Below are 19,901 nucleotides of genomic sequence, written 5' to 3'. Positions count from 1 at the left end.
CAAATATGTAGGTGACCTAGCTAAGTCGCTAATGTAGCTAAAACTAACATTGCCATGAAGCTTGGGTAGTTAATGTTAACTACGTAACTGTATACTATTAGCAAACATAGCTGAAAGTAACATAGCTAACATAGCTTTGTTAGCTTAAGCTTTAGATAAACTTTCTACATAGCTATGTTATCCATGAAGCTTACATAGCTAATGTAGCTAACTTAGCATTGATAGCTTTGGCATTAACTTAGTGTTTCCATAAAGGAAAAGCTGTTTCCTGTGAGTACACTGTTTACTCAGCTTTATTAAATGTTGGTGGAATTAGTTTTTCCAGGTCAGGTTTTTGACTTTTAACTTTTGGTATCCTGAAACCAAACTATACTCATCTGTCAGTTAGACAGATGAGTATAGTTGTGAAACCTTGGGGGCTTGCCTGGGAAGGAGACACAAAACTATTCTCATCTGTCAGTAAGACAGATGAGTATAATGTTTTCTTATTAACAGATAAGTATAGTTTTATGTTACCTTGGGGGCTCGTCCGGGAAGGTAACACAAAACTGTCAAGACGGTATGAATTTATTTTATATTATATATTATATATTTTAATTTCAGCACTAGGCAGTGCTACCATGCTAATTCTGCAAACAAACATTTTGACAGGGCAATTTACTTATGTGCTTTTTTTGTGATTTAAACTGAGACAACACTGTAAATTCTCTGGTACATGGAGCGTCATACTGATTTCGTCAGGACATTGATAGCCAGTGGCAATCAGGGCTACCCTGAAATCTGATTGGCCCCCTTAAACTCCTTGAAATGACTGGCTATTTGCCTTGTCAGCTATTAACTAGCCATTGAAGCATATCCAGTCACCAAGCCCATCTTTTCCTGTATTGGACTGGATTTACTGACTGTAATATTATAAAGGTGAGCTGTATAAAAGTGGCTCCAGAATTGTTACAATTTTCTCTATGTGCTAGCTAGAACTAGAGCTTCTGATCAAGCCTAAATACATCAGCATTAACAATTCACATTTAGGGCAGGGCCTTTCAGGGGTCAAGCGATTTGTTTGGACAGGTCTGGCTTTACATGGAGAAGATAGAAAAGGCAATAAAACAAACTGTTGTGCTAGAAGCTTTTCTTCCTTTCCTGTAAATATCCATGTTACACCACAGATCTTTAAATAAGGCCTGTCTAAGGCAGTAAAATGATAGAATCACGTTTGTTTTCATACAAGAGTAAATGATTGGATCATTCTTGATACTGGTCCGTTTGTCTATGGTGCACAGGGATCAATGTGGCTGAATTAAATTAACTTATCTCAAACTGACCTCCCACCTCTCTGCTGCCCTTGGGCGCAGCACTTAACTTCCACCTGCTCTACACTAACACACAATAAGACGCAGGGCGAGCAGCAGAAGCTGCATGCTCGACTAACTGTCCTCAGATAAAACTCCTTTCTTTTCTTCATCCTTATCAGCCTCTTATTTGTCACAGTCAGCCTCCCCTCTGGTTGTCATTTCACACAGCACTTTCTCAATTTTCTGTTTCTTACACCTTCATCTGTTTCTGCTTTTATTCCTCTTTACTCATGTCATCGCTGCCGTCTTTATCCATCTGTACTCCCCGTGTCTCTTTGTTACATTTAACTAATTCTTCATAATTTAGTCTGACAGCTGCCTCATCATCTGTGTATTTTATACGCCTGAAGTGTGTTTCTAACAATAAGTCAAGTACTTCTCCTTTAGCTCTTTCTTCTTCCGTACCCACAATCCTTTTCTGCTCATTTCAGCTGGCACTAAGTACTAATTAACTTCCATGTTAATCCCTGAGGGAAACAGCTACATACTGTATTTAATCACCAACTGTTTCTTTGCTTGCGTTCATATGTGCTGGGCTTTTTTGGTGAGTGCTGGCACACCTGTTCCCGCCTGTCAGTCTTTTAACAAAAGGATAAAAAGTGGTCAAATTTTCATGGTGTGCTCTTTTCTACCTGTGCAGGAGGCGACACCATGACGACAGAAATGCAGGAGATCGCCATCACGGAGGAGAAGCCTTTACTCACGGGTCAGGCCGAAGCAAAGGTCAGAGATGATGCAACACATGCTACATGTACATGTGGTGCACAGGCTGCATGTAAAAACAGACACAGAAGGCTGACTCAGGTGTTATCCAAGAAAAGAGAAGCAGACAGACGGGGCTAGGTGCACGGTTGTTAACCTGAAACCACACAGAAAGAGAGAGCGTCCCAGGAGAGTGAAAACTACAGCTGGTTTGTGCGTTAGCATGTGTGTCCTTCGATGTGCATGCTTTTGATTTTGAGTAAAGCCTACATATGACATTTGTTGCCAGCACATGTGTTCACAGCTGTGTGTGTTTGTGTGCACACAGTGTGTGTTTGTGTGTGTCGGTGCACAGCTGCAGCACTGGCTCCAATGTGCCGCGTTGACGTCAAAGCCCCAAGGGAGCGTGAGCAGCCCCTCTGCTCTGCTGCGCTGATGTTGCCGAGCAGACGCAGAGCTCAGCTGTCTGTTTTTCACTGCTGACCCCTGCTGGACAGATGGAGAAGTACAACACTAGAAATGAAAAACAGCGACAGAAGTGCACTGATTTGAAGAGTTCAAGCTGAGAGTCTGAGAGTGTTTTTAAGAACTGAGAGTCAGTCTGTAAGCAGGAAGGAGTGTGGTGTTTCACCAGCCACTTCATTAGGTACACCTGTTCTACTGCTTTTAAATATCAGTCAGAAATCATATTCCCATATTTACGGTCTCTCTGTGGCTGTCCTGTCTACTAAAGTAAAAAATATAAAATCATCCATCATCAGCTCCATAAGTCTGTCTGTGTCATTCAGCCCTGAGACACTGACTGCTACTGTGAGTAACAGCTGCTAGAACAGCTGGGAACTGTGGTGTCTAGAAAAACACTCAAGCAGAAATAAAAGAGAATTTGTTTAGGACTTTCAGCTGTGGTTGCATTCATAGTGCAGTTGTTTTTAAGTAAATATTTAGGAGGGAATAAAGTAGTGTTAAATAATTCCGTAGGAGGATAACCCTAACATAAAGAGGTGGGTGATAATAAAGAAGTAAATGACTTTAATTTGAGAGTTTTATCTACATTGCTATGGAGCTCTATAGCTCAAATAGATTAGAAATTTCACCCATTTGGTTTTATTTATCTCTTCATATTTTCTCAAGCCCCCTGGCTGACTTTGAATATTGAAAATACATTGAAACGGCTTTTCTTTCTTATCTTTAGGTGCCATCTTTGGTATGTCTGCATCTTTATATGCTAGTCTGCAAACAGCAGTCTCTCTCTCTTACTCAGTGAGCTTCTCTAACCGTGATCCTGGATCAACTGGCAAAAATTCAACTGCATAGCCCTCACTTTCTTCACCTCTGTCTTCTGTCCTGTCGTCCTCTCCACAACCCTCAGAAAAACCTGAGTTTTCCCTGCTTTCTTGTCCTCAATCATCCTAATCTTGCTCTCTGTCCCTGTTCTCTTCTCCTCTATATCTGTATCTCTCGGTCCCTGCTTTCTCCCCCTCATGATCATCCTCATTTTCTTGCTCTCTGCACCTGCTTTCTTCTCCTCCATCATCCTCATCTTCTTGCTCTCTATCCCTGCTTTCTTCTCTTCTATCATCCTCATCTTCTTGCTCTCTATCCCTGCTTTCTTCTCTTCTATCATCCTCATCTTCTTGTTCTCTATCCCTGCTTTCTTTTCCTTCATCATACTTATCTTGCTCTCTGTCCCGGCTTTCTTCTCCTAAATCATCCTCATCTTGTTTTCTCTCACTGCTTTCTCACCCTCATTCTGCCTCCTTCCTCTTTCTCTTCTTTCTGTTTTTTTTTTTTGGCACCTGGTATAAAGAAAACAGTTGTTTGTGTTCACATATGCCACTAAAAGGAAACTTAAAGGAAACATGTAGGAGTTTTGTACATGTGCAAAATCACCAGTGGATGTTAATGATTTGTAAATAGATCACTGGCTCCTTTTGTAATGAATTGAGATATCAATGTAATGAAAAATGTCATTTCTAGATTATATTCCTCCATCCATGGATCCATCCTAACACTGGATGCATGCCAAGCCATCTCATGGCCTGTATCATTAATCAATTGATTTCACCAGCCAGCTTTTACAGCCTAACCACAAACCACCAGCCACTTTTCAACACGCCCTCCTTCATTTAAACTTCCCCTAATTTCCTAAGAGCGTGTGATGTTAGTAATTCATTAGCTGGGGGGTAAATGGATCAAAGGTTGCAAATGAACGTCCCATTTAAAGCCTCCCACTGACAGACTTCCTCCGTATAATCCTCAGAACCCCACAACCACCTGCTCCTCTGAAGAGCTTCTCCTCTGCTGCTGTATCAGGAGTGTTTGGCTCTGTACGGTGCCTGAGTGGGTTTTAATTAGAGAACAAGGCGGAAATTAACATAAAATGTGCATGAGAGGACATATACATTATTCTATCTGCACTACAGTACACTGTGAGGTCTTACAAACGTTAAATAGACCCATTTTTACTTCTCATATTTTGTATTTGGAACAAACACAATTAGATATTTTATTTTTGATGATTTTAAATGAATGAACAGCTGATTTGTGGCCGTGGACATTGCTATCTTGGTGGCAGCCATCATCCTGACTGTTACAGTGTTAACTGATCAACTTTGGTTTTAGGACTGTTGGTCAAACAGATACTACCTTTAACGTTTTCTAATGCTTTGTAGACCAACTGAGACAACAATGGAGGATTAATCAATTACAGCAGTAATCATTAGTTTCAGTCCTTGAAGGCATCTCTGATAATTGCCTTCTAATGAGCTCTTCTCTCTCACACAGGATGCTGAGCTGGCTGCCAGGATACTACTGGACCAAGGACAGGTAGGACTGGCTTTACTATCCGGTTTAAGATCTCAGCCTGAGGTTAAGGTCTCATCAGTTTCTAATCCGTCCACTTTCCTATCAGAATAAAAGACGACACATAAATCTTAAAAACTTGTAATTGTGCGCTGTCTTTTTGAGCATTTAGTATGAAAGCAATAGTCATTTGGGAAACTCTTATCCCATCTAATGATGTAACCCATACAGTGCATTCAGACCCTCTTAACTTTTTTCGATTTTGTTATGTTGCAGCCTCATGCCACAGTAAAATAAAAACAAAACAAAAAAATTAGAAAAATAAAATTTATTCTCATTAATCTACACTGAGTTACCCCATCATAACAAAGTTCTTCAGTATGGGTGTTGATTATCACTAACAAACTGAAGATTAAAAATCTGGTGGGCAAAGGGACAAAAGGTGAAAATCTTCATGGATTTTCATTTAGAGAAAGCACTTGATAAATTCCAATGAATGGTATTAATACAGTTAAATCACTGGATTTTCCTTTCTTAGGAGCACAGTATCGAGACCCCTCATGGTGTTCTGCATGTGACCCTCCATGGCACACGGACTACCCGCAGGCCTGCCATCCTCACCTTCCACGACGTGGGCCTGGACAGTAAGTAACCTCTTTTCTCTGCTTTTCCTTTCTGCTGCTCTATCTTCCCCTCTTTCATTCATTTCTTCTCTCCATCTTGGCAGGTAAGAGCTGCTTCTCCCCTCTGTTTAAGTTTGAGGAGATGCAGGAGATCGTCAAGAACTTCACCCTGATCCATATCGATGCCCCGGGGCAGGAGGAGGGGGCTGCAGCCTACCCCGTAGGGTATGAAACCCACTCTTTGTGATTAAACGTGTATTTACATGCTGGTGCTCCCTCATCGTCCTGCTGTAACCTTTTCTTTTTTTGTAAGTAAACTTCTCAGAAATGGAGACAATCCTCAGTGGAAGGCTTAAACCTAATCTCCTCCAAAAATACTCAACAGTCCCATCTCTCACATCTCCCTCCTCTCTAATACGCTCTTGTCAGAGATTTAAATAAAATCCCTCCCTTTCTCTCTCTCTCTCATTTCTTCCCCTGACACTTCTGTATCTCTCTTGTTCCTTTGCGTGATCGTATGAGGGGCTCAGAAGGATTGTGACTCATGTATTGTCATGGCATCTCGACTGTGACACTTAAACCCTGCTGGTGATTCTAGGAATTGAAGCCTATTCTTCTGTTTTATCTCAGTTTTAAATCCCTGTGGGTAAAATGGCTGGCTACTGTATGTTCTTAAGATGAAATCAAGAGGAGATATGGAATCATCTTTCATCAGTTCCAATAATTACAGAGCTTTGGTCGGAAGTCACTGTTTCAACAATGAAAATGGTGATTTTTATGTTTTTTACATTGAAACAGTATTACACCGTCTGTTTTTTGGGGTCTCCTATAAAGAAAAAAGGTTTGAAACATCATCTAAGTCGATGATTTCCATTGCATCGGGCAAAGTCTGGTAAAGTTGACAAACATCTGTCAGAGTTGACAAACATCTGTCAGAGTTGACAAACATCCAACAGAGTCGACAAACTTTTGACAGAGTTGAAAAACATCTGTCAAAGTTAAGAAACATTTGTCAGAGTTGACACACATCTGTCAGAACTGACAAACATGTGACTGAGTTGAAAAAACACCTGACAGAATTGACAAACTTCTGACAAAGTTGACAAACTTCTGACTAGAATGAAAAACATCTGACAGAGTTGACAAACTTCTGACAGAGTTGACAAACATCTGACAGAGTTGACAAACTTCTGACAGAGTTGACAAACTTCTGACAGAGTTGACAAACTTCTGACAGAGTTAACAAACATCTGTCAGAGTGGACAAACTTGTCTGGATGTCTGGACTTGTGCTCTTCACACCATGAGTCTCAGCATTTTATCCTGATACTTTGGTCTCAATAACTTTGTTGTTTGTGTTTGTCATTGCAGTTACCAGTATCCCACCATGGAAACCATAGCAGAGATGATTCCTGCTGTCCTGCAGTTTTTCAAGTATGTTATCAGAATGAATGTCGACATCAACATAAGCAGAATTGATTTAGCAAGTGTTTATAAATCTAGTTGTAGACTTACAGCAGTCTCTTGCATACTGTTTATAGAAATTTTAGTCATCATATACAGTTTGCTCACAGAGGTCCCAGTTTTTGTGACACTACTTGGAATTGGGAGTTTTTTATTTGGGACTGAAGGATCAGTAGAATAAATACTATACTTACTGTAAAATAAAATGGCAGTTATCCTGGTAATAAAAAAAGACTAAAATATTGGCTTTTAGGGACACAGATTGACATATTCACCTTTTTGACCAACTATTGATTTGAAGTAAAGTAATGGATATCAGTGGGAAAATAAGAGTTTGAGAGTGATGCTTGTTTGAATGCATATTTATTTTCTGTTGCTGAATGATTTTTGTACTTTCTCAGCTTCCGTACTGTAATCGGAGTGGGTGTGGGAGCTGGAGCGTACATCCTCTCCAAGTTTGCAGTAAGTCTCATTTTTAGGCTATATGTTAAGTTGGTGACGCAGCAGTCCATAATGTTATAGCAATTATTTTAAGATATGAGAATTTTGTTGTTTATTTAAATGTTTAATATGTTAACACTTCTGTAGAGGAAAAAAATTTCAATGTATCCTATCTTTTGGAATCAGATCATATTCTATCCTATCATATCGTTTGGTGATGTACCATACCATTCAGAACAATACCATATCATATCGTATCGTACTGTAGTGTGGCATATGGTACCATACCATATTGTATTTTATCATATTGTATCATATCTTCATGTTTAGTATTAATCATTCCATTACACACTAATAACCAGTCATTCTACACAGTGTTTTCCATGTACTATTCTGTTTTTAGATGCAAAAATGATGTAAATACATCTTTTCTTTGCTTGGCCTCTTGTTTTGAGATAATCAAAAACCGTTTAGTCTCTGCTTTGCTTCCTGTTTTTCCTACAGTGCAGAAATAACCTTAAAAAAAATATATCGTTTTTATCGGCTTTGCTTCCTGTTTCTCTCTAGCTTGCAAACCCAGACTCAGTGGAGGGTCTGGTTCTGATCAACATTGACACTAACGCCCGGGGATGGATAGACTGGGCAGCTCAGAAGGTACATTTTCTTAACTTCATCAGTTCCATCTTTTTCTCATGAAGACAGCAGGGTCAGCTGTATCTGAAACATTTGTGTTTTAATCTATTTAATGCTTATGAAATGATAAGTATTAAATATGTATGAAATGATTATGGAATAGGACTGATTTTGTCATTGTTTATCATATTACACTCACTAAATGATGGCTGCTTTTATTGATTTCTCTCTTTCTCTTGTCTTCGCCCCTCCAGCTCAGCTCTGTGACTTCCTCCCTCACCGAGCAGATCCTCTCACACCTTTTCAGTCAGGTACCAAAACACAATACTTCTGGAATTCTTTTATTTACAGGTTGAAAATATGTTCTCAAATGAATGTTTCTTTGCAGGAGGAGCTGTCAACAAACACAGACCTAGTGCAGTCTCACAGAGAGCGCATCTCCAAAGCTTCAAATCTGATCAACATAGAGCTCCTCTGGAAGACTTACAACAGGTAAACACACCTGTCAATATCGGTAAACATACATGTGGAATATTCTCCACATTAAGATAACTAACATCAGAAACTTCTCCATTTTTTTGCCTCCAGTCGCAGAGACTTAAACATTGATCGCAACAGCACCTTCAAGTAAATGCCCTCTAAATTTTTATCTTTATTATTCACCCATTGTTTCTCAGAGCGTTAAGTGTTAATCTCCTCTCTTGTCACCCTAAGGTGTCCAGTGATGTTGGTAGTGGGTGATCAAGCTCCATATGAGGATGCTGCTGTAAGTTTGAGCTGTTTTTTTGTTTTTTTTTTAATCAAAGGATACTTTCTCATGAGCGGTTTGCTCCATTTGAAACAAACTCTGGTGAACTTTGTTTGTTAATTTGTGTTGTTTGGGGTGGAGTCAATGCTCTAATGTACTCTGGTGATTTAAGGACCAAACATTGGTTTGCTTAAAAATAGGGGTCTGGTTTTGCTTGAAGTGCACCAGAGTTTAGTTTACCATGGATGAAACCAGGCTAGTCTGGAGACTGTAATTCTCAGATGCCCCCTCTTGCAGACAATTACTGTAAGATGCTATGTCTGTCTGAACAGACACACAAAAAACTTTCAAAATGAAATTAGATTGAACTTGCAGTTAGTGTAAGGTAAAAAGTTAGGATACTAAAAGGTTAAAGTAAAAAAGCTGACCTGTAAAACCTGATTACAAAACATTTAATGAAGCAGAGTAAACAGTCTACTTTTAAGAAAAAAAGCTAGTCCTCCATGGCAACACTTTAACTGAGCTAATGTAGCTAAGAACCTACGTGAGCTTCAAAAGCTATGTAGATAACGTACGACATGGCCAAAGGAGCTAAAGTTTAGGCCAACAAAGCGATGCTAGCTACATTAGCTTATCCTAGGTTTACTCAAGCTAATATAGCTATGGAGCTAACATTATCTACCACAGCTTTGTAGCTACGTTAGCTGTTGCTACAGTAAACTAATACTTTATTGATCCCTAGAGCACTTCACATCATCCAAACAACTTCTCAGGGTACTCAGTTTACCCTGGTCTGACTGGGATGTACAGCTGAGTGTCATCTGCATGAAAATGAAAGGAAATGCCACGTCTTTAAATGATGGGCCCCAGGGGCAGCATAGATCAAGAGAATAAAAGTGGTCCAAAAACTGACCCCTGAGGCGCACTGTACTTAATGGCAGAAAGCAATAAGGTATGAACTTCCTGTTAGAAAATTAAGAGTAAAACAGTATATATAATATATAACAGTACCAGGTGACCCCGCCCTGTGCCTCAGACTTTCTAAAGGGATACTATGATCTAATTTGTGATATTTTTTTACCAATTGGATTAATTTAACCCCTTAAAGCCTGTTGTATCATATTTGATACATACTTTTATGATACTTCTATCTAATCAATATGATCAATAAATTACAAAGAAATATTCTGAATACAATCTGATAAATGATAAAAATGCCCTCAAGTGGATTATCAGTTACCAAAAATACCTAATGTATGAGATGAGATACAAAAAATATATATATGTTAAATTTTATGGAAATTGGGATTTTTTTTTTTTTTTTTTTCAGTAGAAAGAGAAATAAACATTTCAGTTCCAAAGAATTTTCTGGCTTGAGTGTTACAACACATGGTGTGTCTGTTGGCTAATATTTCTGTTTTCCTTCTTTGACCACTAGGTGGAGTGCAACAGCAAAATGGACCCAACAACAACCTCATTCCTAAAGGTAACTAAGCATCATGTCTTTATTTTGTGGACTTAATATTTTGGGCCACAGCACTGAATAGTGCGAGGACCTAACTGTATCAGCAAGGATTATCTAAGTTATTACTTGCAGTCATTGCATGGACTTTTGAGGCCCTTTATATATCCTAACTTGCAAGAAACCTTGCAGTTGCATCCAGTCTTGTGAAAAATTTGTTTTGTTTTCTTTTTGGTCCCCATGGGACCATTCAGAATTGCCTCAAATGTTCTCCCTAACAGTTTCAAAGTTAAAGCCCCCATCTTTGACTTTGTCATAAGTTCAGGAAATTTTGTGGGCTGATACAAATTGGGGAGATCTACAGGAAAGCTTCTTGGGCCATTCTATCTCCAACAGGATATCCAATATTTGGGCTAATTTGCAAAACTGGCTATTTTTGGAGTTTCCAGGGGTCATATCTGGATGAACTTGTCCTAGGGATTTCATCAGATCGACTTGTAATTTAGCATATGTCTAAATGAGACATAGATGATGAAATACTCGCCTTCGTCAAAGGGAATGTCCACAGTGAGCCCTATAATTTGCCTTTTTTTTGCAGGAAGTAGTTTTATAATTCAGCAGTAGATAGTCCAATCTGACTCATACTTCTCAGGTATATTGACAGTCCGTGCCTGCACACATTCATTTGATCATATTTTATAAAGATCAAAACGCCCCCTAGTGGTGTTAGGAAATATCAAGATTTATAGTGCAAGCTGCTGTTTCAAGATGATCAAAGCAATCCATGTCAAATTTGTGTGAGGATGGCCTAAAGAAGAGGATCCAGCTCTGTGCAAAAATCTGTGACTTTTTGTCAGAGGACGTGGCCTCTACAGGGCAACAAAGTCAAAAGTAACCATTTTGTCTTTCCATAAAATTTTAATTTTTAAACAGTCTTAACTCTGGTATACATCTTTGTATGTGAGACAAATTTCACGCACTTAGTAAGAGTCCCGCCCAGACGCATTCATATTTGAGATTTTGATCAATTGTGCAGCGCCGCCCTCTGGCAACAAGAAGTCACTACTCCTGAATTTCACATTCCAATCCCTACATGGTTGGCCAAGTTATGCTGAAATCTGTCCAGGCAGTTCCCAAGCCTTACACATATTTTGTGGTCAAAGGTATCTGTTAAAAGGCATGGGCATGGTGATTTTTGTTCACCATGAAACAGGAAGTAGAATTTTCAGATACTAGTAACACTATAGAGCAACAAAACTTGGCACAAAAAATCTCAGTGGCATGCTGAAATGATAGATATTACAAAGCCCTCTTAAGACATTCATCCATACAACTTCATGTTAAGCATGAAGAAAGGAAACACACCATAGTTTAAAATTTCATTTGGACCTTTTTGTTACTCAAAGGGCGGGGCTATGGCAAACTGTCCTTCGCCATGTAAAGACACCACATAACCTTGGCTTTTGAAAATGCTAAAGCATATCATGTCGGGGCCTACAAATAAGCCTTTTGGACCCATAAAGTAAACCAAAGAGTAAGTCTAAATTTGAAACATTTCTGTTCTTTAAAGAATGCACTTTATTTCCCAATTCACACCTCTTCCCGTCCTCTCTCTGCCCTAAACAGATGGCTGATGCTGGTGGTCTCCCTCAGCTGACCCAGGTAACAAAAAATCAACACTTGTACGAAAGACAGTTACAATGCTCTGAAAAGTATTCTCCCTTCCTGATTTTTTATGTTTTTGCATATTTGTCCCACTTGCATGTTTCAGGTCATCAATCAGATGTTATTATTAGATAAACATAACCTGAGTGAATACAAAATTCCATTTTTAAATGATTTCATTTATTAAGGAAAAAAAGCCTAACATTTGAAAATGTCATTGCCCCCCTTTGTTAAGTCATGATTTAGCTGTATTAACCACATTTTTTTGGAAAGCTGAGTTCAATTTCACTATCGACATCCAGGCCTAATTACTGCAAGAGCTTTTGAATCGAGAAATCCCTTAAACAGAACCTGACTAAAGTAGACTAAAATGGTGTGATCTAAACAAATTCAAGAACAGATGAGAAACAAAGACATCGCCATCAGTCTGGAAATGGTCATGAAGCCATTTGTCAGGCTTTTGGACTAGAGCCATTATCCACAAATGGAGAAAATTTGGAACAGTGGTGGACCTTCCCCGGAGTGTTTGGCCGAGCAAAATGACTCGAAGAGCACATCAACGACTCTTCCAGGTGGTCCCAAAAGAACCCAGTACATCTAAAGACCTGCAGTACCCACTTGGCTTAGTTAAGGTCAGAGTTCATGACTCAACAATAACAGAAACTGTGCAAAAGCGGAATCCATGGGAGAGCTCCAAGGCCAAAACCACTGCTGAGCAAATAGAAAACAAGGGCTCATCTCATATTTGACTAAAAAACATCCTGATGATTGACAAGACCTTTAGAGAACATATTCGGTGGACTGACCAGAGAAGAGTTGAACATTTTGGACACTGTACGTCTTGTTCTACCTGGAGTAAAACTGACTCAGCATTTCATCAAAAGAACATCATACCAACAGTCAAACATGGTAGTGGCATGGGGCTGGACCACTTGCTGTAATTGATGGAATCATAAATTCTCTCTAACAGAAAATCCTGAAAGAGAAAGTCCAGCCATCAGTTCATGACCTCAAGCTCAAACATTCTTTGGGTATGCAGCAGGACAATGGTCTAAACACACCAGTCCACCTCTGAATGGCTTTAAAAAAAAGAAGGTTCTGGAGTGGCCTGGTCAAAGTAGGGACTTAAGTCTGATTGAGATGCTGTGGCATGGCCTTAAACAGGCCGTTCATGCTGGGAAACCCTCCAGTGAGGCAGAATTCAAACAATTCTGCAAAAAGCAGTGGGCCAAAACCCCTCCAAAGTGATACAAGAGTAATTGACAGTTATCACAAATGCTTGCTTACAGTTATTGCCACCAAGGGTGAAACAACCAGTTATTAGGTTAATTTGGCAATTACAGTGAATAAATGAAATCGTAATTTTAAATCTAGCTTTTGTAATTACTCAGGTTATCTTTGACTAATATTAAATTTTTATGATGATCTAAAATATTTAAGTGTGACAAATGTGCAAAAAAAAACCAAGAATAATCAAGGAGGGGGCGAATACTTGTTCACAGTACTGTATACTAAAGCTACTGCAAGCATGCTGGAAAAATACCTGTGTATCAATGATCACAAAAGGGCTTCAAATACCCACATTGCCACTTATTATGCAACCTGTATACTACAATCAATGCACAAAATCTTTATTTTGCACATGAATAGATTCTATGAAGCATAAGAAAGTACAAAACATGACGTAAAATATCACCTAACTACATAAAAATTGAATATTGAGCAGAAGTTAGTGACATTTCAGAGTCTTACTTCCAAACTCTGCAAACATAGTTAATGCACTGCTTTAAAATGACCAAATATTGTCCATGAAGGAAAAATTCTTGCTGTTAGTCATTTAATAAATAACATTAACTGGCATAGATGTAAATAAAACTGACGTGTTTTTCTTTGTATTTGCAGCCTGCAAAACTGACCGAGGCTTTCAAGTATTTCATCCAGGGAATGGGCTACAGTAAGTTATTCAGATATAAATAAATATTAGTATTATAAATACTAAGAAAACGGTTATAAATAGTCAGTTTTAAAGTAATAAAGAAGTTTATAAATGCTAAGGACTAACTTCAGACATAACTTGGTTTGCTGTGTTCAGTATTGCTCCATCATGTCTGCCGGTCAATCACAACTTTAGCCTGTCCTTTTATTTTAATTTGATCATCTAATCTTCATATCTGTTTTTTTCCCTCTGCAGTGGCTTCCTCTTGCATGACCCGCCTGTCCCGCTCTCGCACCACCTCCCTGTCCTCCTCCTACTCCATGGATGGGTCCCGCTCTCGCTCCCGCACCCTGTCCCAGGGCTCGCAGGGTGGCCAGATGCCACCCAGCCCCTCCCAAACAATGGAGGTGTCTTGCTGAAGCAAAAAATAAAACAAAAAAAAAAAAACATCAGAAAGAGCAAGAAAGAGAAGAGAGGGTGGGAGGAAGGGAAAGATGAAGCATGAGAGTAACGCAGGAACAAGACGAATGGGTTACTTGTCACTAAACAACTCCCATCATTCCCCACAAGAGCAGAATAGAAAAAACAGACGGGGTGAGGGAGGGAGAAAGAGAAACGGAGGGAATATCTACACATTTTGCACCACTTACAAGTCCATTTGTTTTTCTCACACCCTTCTTATTTGATGTAAAAACGTAGATTGGGCTGTTCAAAAACATATAAAGGCTAAAGAGATTAATCTAAAGGGGGATGTGAGGAAAGAATGGCAACCATCCCTCTCTTCCTCCCTCTATTGGACCCTCTGTCAGCCAATAGAGCCCTTTAATTTAGATGAGGAGGCCTATAGAGACCACACACCTTGAGTTAACCAATAGTAATAATCCTAAAATGACAATGTTGTTGATGCTGATGATGATGATAATGATGATGATGATGATGATGTTGTAATAGAAAAAAAACAGTAACACTTTTTCTCTTTATTAAGCAATGAGTTTAAAATGACATAGATAAAAAATATATACTATAGCAGATATAACGATGTGTGTCTACTACTTTTTAAGCTAGTTTTTACTGTGTCATTTGTTTTCTTTAATCAGATTTGATTTTCTTAACTGTAACCTGCCTCAGCAAGGTGCTGAAGCTACTGGTTGGTTGACCTGTTGTGTGGTAACAGCCAATGAGAGCCATTATAGTGACTACTTCCTCCTTGATGTTGCCAGGTTGTTTATGTCTTCCATTCGCCCCGTCTAATAGTGACTGTTTCATTTCCCTGTCGGTGTGAGGAGTTGGGTTGGAAGCTTTTATTTTAAGATACTTGTCTATTTCTTTTGGACTGTTTGGAACTGCATGCCTGGTATCAGCCCATGTGAATACTGACTGGATAATATTTTTCTTTTATATTCTGGATTTGGCTGTGTGTGTGTGTGTGTGTGCTGCTTTGTTAGCTTTGAGTGTTTAGCTAACTTGGAGGACTAAAGAAAAGAGACTAAGGCTGTGTCTCAATTCAGGGTTGGCATCCTTCGAAGGTGGCCTGAATCCACCGATCAGAAGTGAGACAGTTTTATCTACAAAAGATTCTTATGAGCTGTTCCTGTTTGTTGCCAAACACTTCCTCAATAGCTGCACCAGAGCTAGCTAACGTACTCAAAAACTGGTGAAAATGTTTTGTTTAACAGATAAGTTAAACTTTCTATGCCACTTTTGTGTTTTCACATTAGTACTAGAAGCTATTTGAGTTGTTACTCACACTTAATATTTTATTACTTGACCATTTGAGAGTCTGTAAGCTAGTTTGAACTGGTGTGAATATGATGGGCCATTAAATGTACAGTTTGTAAAATTGGGAACTTTAGTGACATCTGGTGGGAGTCAGTAGGATTTTTAAAAATCTGTTTTTTGGTATCTGTGATACTGTAGAAACAAGCAAGATGCAAAAATTCCAAGATGGTAGAGTCCATGGAGGGGACCCTCCTGATGAATCACATACTTCTGTTAGTATACTGTATTACAGTACACTTTAATACAGTACATACCACTTAATCATAGCAGGTTGATATTGTCCCAAGTCACGCACCGACGTTTTGCACTTACAGGAAATGACATCAGTTTAACTACCAGTTTTCTTCTACCTCTTTTTCAACAGGAAGTTTTAAACAAAAGGCGATTATAACTGAAAGATTAATGTAACTTGTAATTTATGTTAACTTTACTGGCTAAAGAAAATCAACTCATTTTGCCTTAAATGCTATTTTCTTGATTGAAATCTGCTGCTGTTGCTAATAACACGTTAGCTAGCTAGCATATGCTAACATTAGCTAGTGCGCTAGCATGCTAACAGTACAATATCTGCTACGTCACTAATATGGCATTTAGGACGCAAAGTGCCCATCCTTTTCAGTTTAAATGCCCGTTGTACTCTCAAAATATGTATGCGATTTGGGATACTCTGAAAATAAAACCATGTCATATAAAAGGGTGATTTAACACTAATTTAGCTAGGCCTTCCTATCAATGTTCTGTTTCATTTTTATCAAGATTGTTCCGCTTTTGGGCTAGATATTACACACTGTATCTTAAAGGATGGATCCCACATTGGCTGGCAACATATCAGGTCTTTGAAATGGGACAATGGGGTCTGGCAGCAGATCTCTGGCCCCCGCACAGACCACTGCTATGAGACGCCCCCTGTCAGAACATACATAAAACAACTTGCTGGTACAACGTATTTACAGTTATCTATATTTTTAAATATGCCCTTCAAAAAACAAAGTCTGGCAGTCACGTGAAATAACCACACTGCTAACATTAAGGTCGAAGCAACATTTCATAATTAAAACTGAAAAAAGTCAGAGGTCTAACCCAGTATTAAATTATGTATAGACCTGTTTTAGAAGTGGTTACATGAACAGTGGCTTATTTTAGCTTCATTAGCTACGTTAGCTGTGCTAGCTATGCTAGCTGTGTAGTTAATATTTCTACCAAAGCCAGTGTAGCTACTGTAGTCTTAGCAATTTTGTGGTTGTATATGAAGCTAACATAGTTTATGTTAGCTATGTAGCTGGGTTAACATTAGCAAACAAAGCATAAGCTGATGTAGCTAAAATAGCTTTTTCAGCTACTTTGTCTGTACTTGAGTGTTTTAATGGAGGACAAGCTTTTTTCTTTAAGCAGACTGTTTGCTTTATTAAATGTTATGTTATCAGGTTCTGCAGGTCAGGTTTTTGACTTTTAACTTTTGATATCCTAACCCTTACCTTAGCCCTAACTGCAAGTTTAATCAGATTTTATTTTTAACGTTTTAGCGTGTATTTCTGTTCTGACAGAGACGGTGTCTCTCAGTTGTCTGCAAGAGTGGAAGTCTGAGAGCTGCTGCCAGACTGCTTTTACTATAACTGTCTTCAGATTCTTCCTCTGAAGGATGTCGCCCCTGAATTGGGACATAGCATAAGGGTGTATGTGTGCTATAGCTAGCTATCTAGCTAGCACCCTACTGTTATCAGTAGTCACACTCTAAAAATAGTGCTTCCAATATTGCTGGCAGTCTGGCACTGTGTGACCGAATATCCACGTACACGTACTACTCAACAGGGAGCATTACATCACTAAAGTAGCATGCTAGCATGGATATTACATTTCAGTGTTGGGCGTGGCCTGAAGGGATCACTGTGTATCATCTGGGTTGTACGCTCTTATACCTCCTAACAAACCCAGCTAGCATACTTGAGTTCCAGTGCGATGTGAGGTCGAATGGACGCACGCTCCTCTCTAGCAACAAGCGGCTTTATTTCACGCAACAGGGTTGAGAGAATTGTGTTTGAATGTGATGATGTTTGTGTGTGTCTGAGGGAGGATTTATGAGCTGAATGAAAGCGCTTGTATCCTGTAAGCACAATTAATGCAGCAAAACAGGGCCAGGGTCCGATGAAAAGTTTAGTTTTGAGACCAATGAAGCCCCTTGTGACTTGTTGATGACAATGTACCAGCCCCTTCACTGCCAAAACTCTCAAAAAAAAAGAGGATAAAAGACAGTAAATGTAGGACTGCTGCTCTGAAACAACCTCAAAGTCAGTTGTTGTGAGAATGAAAACAACCAATTTGGAATCACAGCCAATCCGGTTTTCTTACTGCCATAAAAAAAGAGCTTACAAACTGGGGGGTATTTTCCATCTAAATCCTGCCATTAGCAGTGAAACAAGCTAAATATGCGCCTTCTAGCATCTTTTTAATGCGTCTCACTGAATCTGATTTCCTTTATTTCATACATTTAAACGCAGATAAACACAAAGCTTACCACTGCCCTACATCATGTAGCTATCTGAAGTTTAAAAAAGGACTCTTTATTATTTGGACCTGAACTGATTTACCTGGAGTGCTTGTGTTTGTAAGCGTGTCACGTTTGATTTTCTTCTTCTCATTTAAGCAGTATCATTTTTAGTCTGAGGGTTGCCTGTATTGTTTGCTTTCTAGTGCTCCTCTCCTGTTAACAGATTAGGAAGGATAATTTCATCCACATTGACAGCAAAGTCGAGTGGAGAGCCTCGGAGTGCAGTTCAGGACCCGCCTTTAAACAGCGAACAGCTTTTGTGTTCAATAAGGCAAATCTTAAATCTTCAGTGATTTGTGCTTTAATGTGTCAAATGAAGACGCTGCCATATTCAAGGATCTGTGGTCATTTTCTACTGAGCTGGAGAGTAGAATGTTAAGTTAGACACAAATAACAGGGTGTGGGAACATCTACCAAATCAGGATAGCAGGCAGAGCCTAGGAAATAAAATAGCCAAATATGGAAAAAGAGCGGTACTTCTTCGAGGAGAGTTGAGCAAGGCTGTTTGATTGTAAATGCTCGTCTTTTGTTTGTCTCTTTATTTTTACTTCCATCATACTTTTTTCTTTCCCCTCTTTGTTTTTGGGAATTTGATTTTATTTTTTGGGTTTGTTTTTACCTCTGTGAAGTGTTAGTTTTACCGTCCAAATGTGCTCACAAAGTTAGTTAACCGTGTGATAGTTCTTGTGTAACTTTTCTAGCATTAGAGCTGATAAGGGAGAATAATATAATTAACAATAAAAAAAGATAAAAGGTAAAGAGAATACAATCAAATTTACTTGTGTGGCTAATTTCTCTGTGTAATACAATGGAAATCCTAAAAAAAGCAACCTTAAATATTAATAAAAGCTTATGAAGAATAGCCTGTCTCCTGTCTTGTGACTTTAAGAGATTTAATGTGAAGCTAAAGTCATTTCATCTGTAATGATTGGGGAAATTTCCATCCATATCCTGCTGGATTTTCATCTCCTAGCATCTTTTCAAGTTTATTAATCATGGTTGTTGTCTCAGTGATGTCACCTTTTTGTTTCTGAAGTGGCATATAAAGCTGAACGATTGTGAACGCCATATTGAAAATGCTCTCCATATGACTTTTTGTAAGTTTAGTAACGAGCCTCCAGGTGAACTACAAAGGGTCTCCAGGCATCAGATACAGTGCTTTTAACAAGTATTAAGCCTTCTAGAAGTGTTACCCTTTTATTGATTTTATTATTCAGTCATTGTCAAAATAATTTGGCTTTTTTGACAAAAAAGAATAATATAAAAATCTTTAATGTCAAAGTGAAAACAGATTTCTACAAATTAATGTAAACTAAACAAAAATATGCAAAGAAAAATAAGTGAATTTACTTGGAAGTGTTTCCGTGGGAATAGATTTAGGGTAAGAGGGAGGATGATGAAACTAAAAATAACACAACACAAACTAAAGAAAAATCCAAAGAGGGTTATTTTTAGGCACCTGAACCCTAAAGATTAGGGTCAGGGGGACAGAATATAAAAGATAACACAGCATAAACTAAGGGTAACCCCAAAGATGGTTAGGTTAAGGTACCTGAACCATAAGGGTTAGGGTTGGGTTTTTACCCACAAACCAAGGAAAAACCCAAAAATGATTAGGTTTAGGACCCTGAACCCTAAAGGCTAGTGTTAGGGGGATAAATAAAAATACTAACACACCACAAACTTGGGAAAACACCAAAGATGCCTAGGTTTAGGCACCCACACCAAATAGGTTAGAGTTAGGGGGATA

General features: G+C 38.8%; 1 protein-coding gene across 2 annotated transcripts in view; it reads left to right on the top strand.

The window, feature by feature from the left end:
* ndrg2 (NDRG family member 2) overlaps positions 1-19,013 on the top strand; it is a 54,641-nt gene extending 35,628 nt beyond the window's left edge. Inside the window, exons 1-16 of one of the 2 annotated variants that reach the window (XM_041778983.1) lie at positions 1,614-1,896; positions 1,993-2,075; positions 4,839-4,880; positions 5,395-5,500; positions 5,584-5,704; positions 6,850-6,912; positions 7,344-7,404; positions 7,951-8,037; positions 8,271-8,327; positions 8,405-8,508; positions 8,605-8,643; positions 8,731-8,782; positions 10,203-10,250; positions 11,853-11,888; positions 13,794-13,845; positions 14,083-19,013. In XM_041778983.1, the coding sequence (XP_041634917.1) occupies positions 2,004-2,075; positions 4,839-4,880; positions 5,395-5,500; positions 5,584-5,704; positions 6,850-6,912; positions 7,344-7,404; positions 7,951-8,037; positions 8,271-8,327; positions 8,405-8,508; positions 8,605-8,643; positions 8,731-8,782; positions 10,203-10,250; positions 11,853-11,888; positions 13,794-13,845; positions 14,083-14,246 (1,104 nt within the window). In that variant the 5' untranslated portion in view covers positions 1,614-1,896; positions 1,993-2,003 and the 3' untranslated portion in view covers positions 14,247-19,013. Of the gene's footprint in view, positions 1-1,613; positions 1,897-1,992; positions 2,076-4,838; positions 4,881-5,394; positions 5,501-5,583; positions 5,705-6,849; positions 6,913-7,343; positions 7,405-7,950; positions 8,038-8,270; positions 8,328-8,404; positions 8,509-8,604; positions 8,644-8,730; positions 8,783-10,202; positions 10,251-11,852; positions 11,889-13,793; positions 13,846-14,082 lie in introns of those variants that run through there. The other variant, XM_041778982.1, reaches the window with a different exon arrangement.
* The last annotated feature ends 888 nt before the right edge of the window (positions 19,014-19,901 follow it).

The sequence above is a fragment of the Cheilinus undulatus genome, linkage group 22 (genome assembly GCF_018320785.1).
Source record: "Cheilinus undulatus linkage group 22, ASM1832078v1, whole genome shotgun sequence".
In the NCBI taxonomy this organism is placed as follows: domain Eukaryota; kingdom Metazoa; phylum Chordata; class Actinopteri; order Labriformes; family Labridae; genus Cheilinus; species Cheilinus undulatus.
The sequence above is the reverse complement of the archived record's forward strand: the minus strand, read 5'-3'. Positions and strand labels throughout refer to the sequence as shown.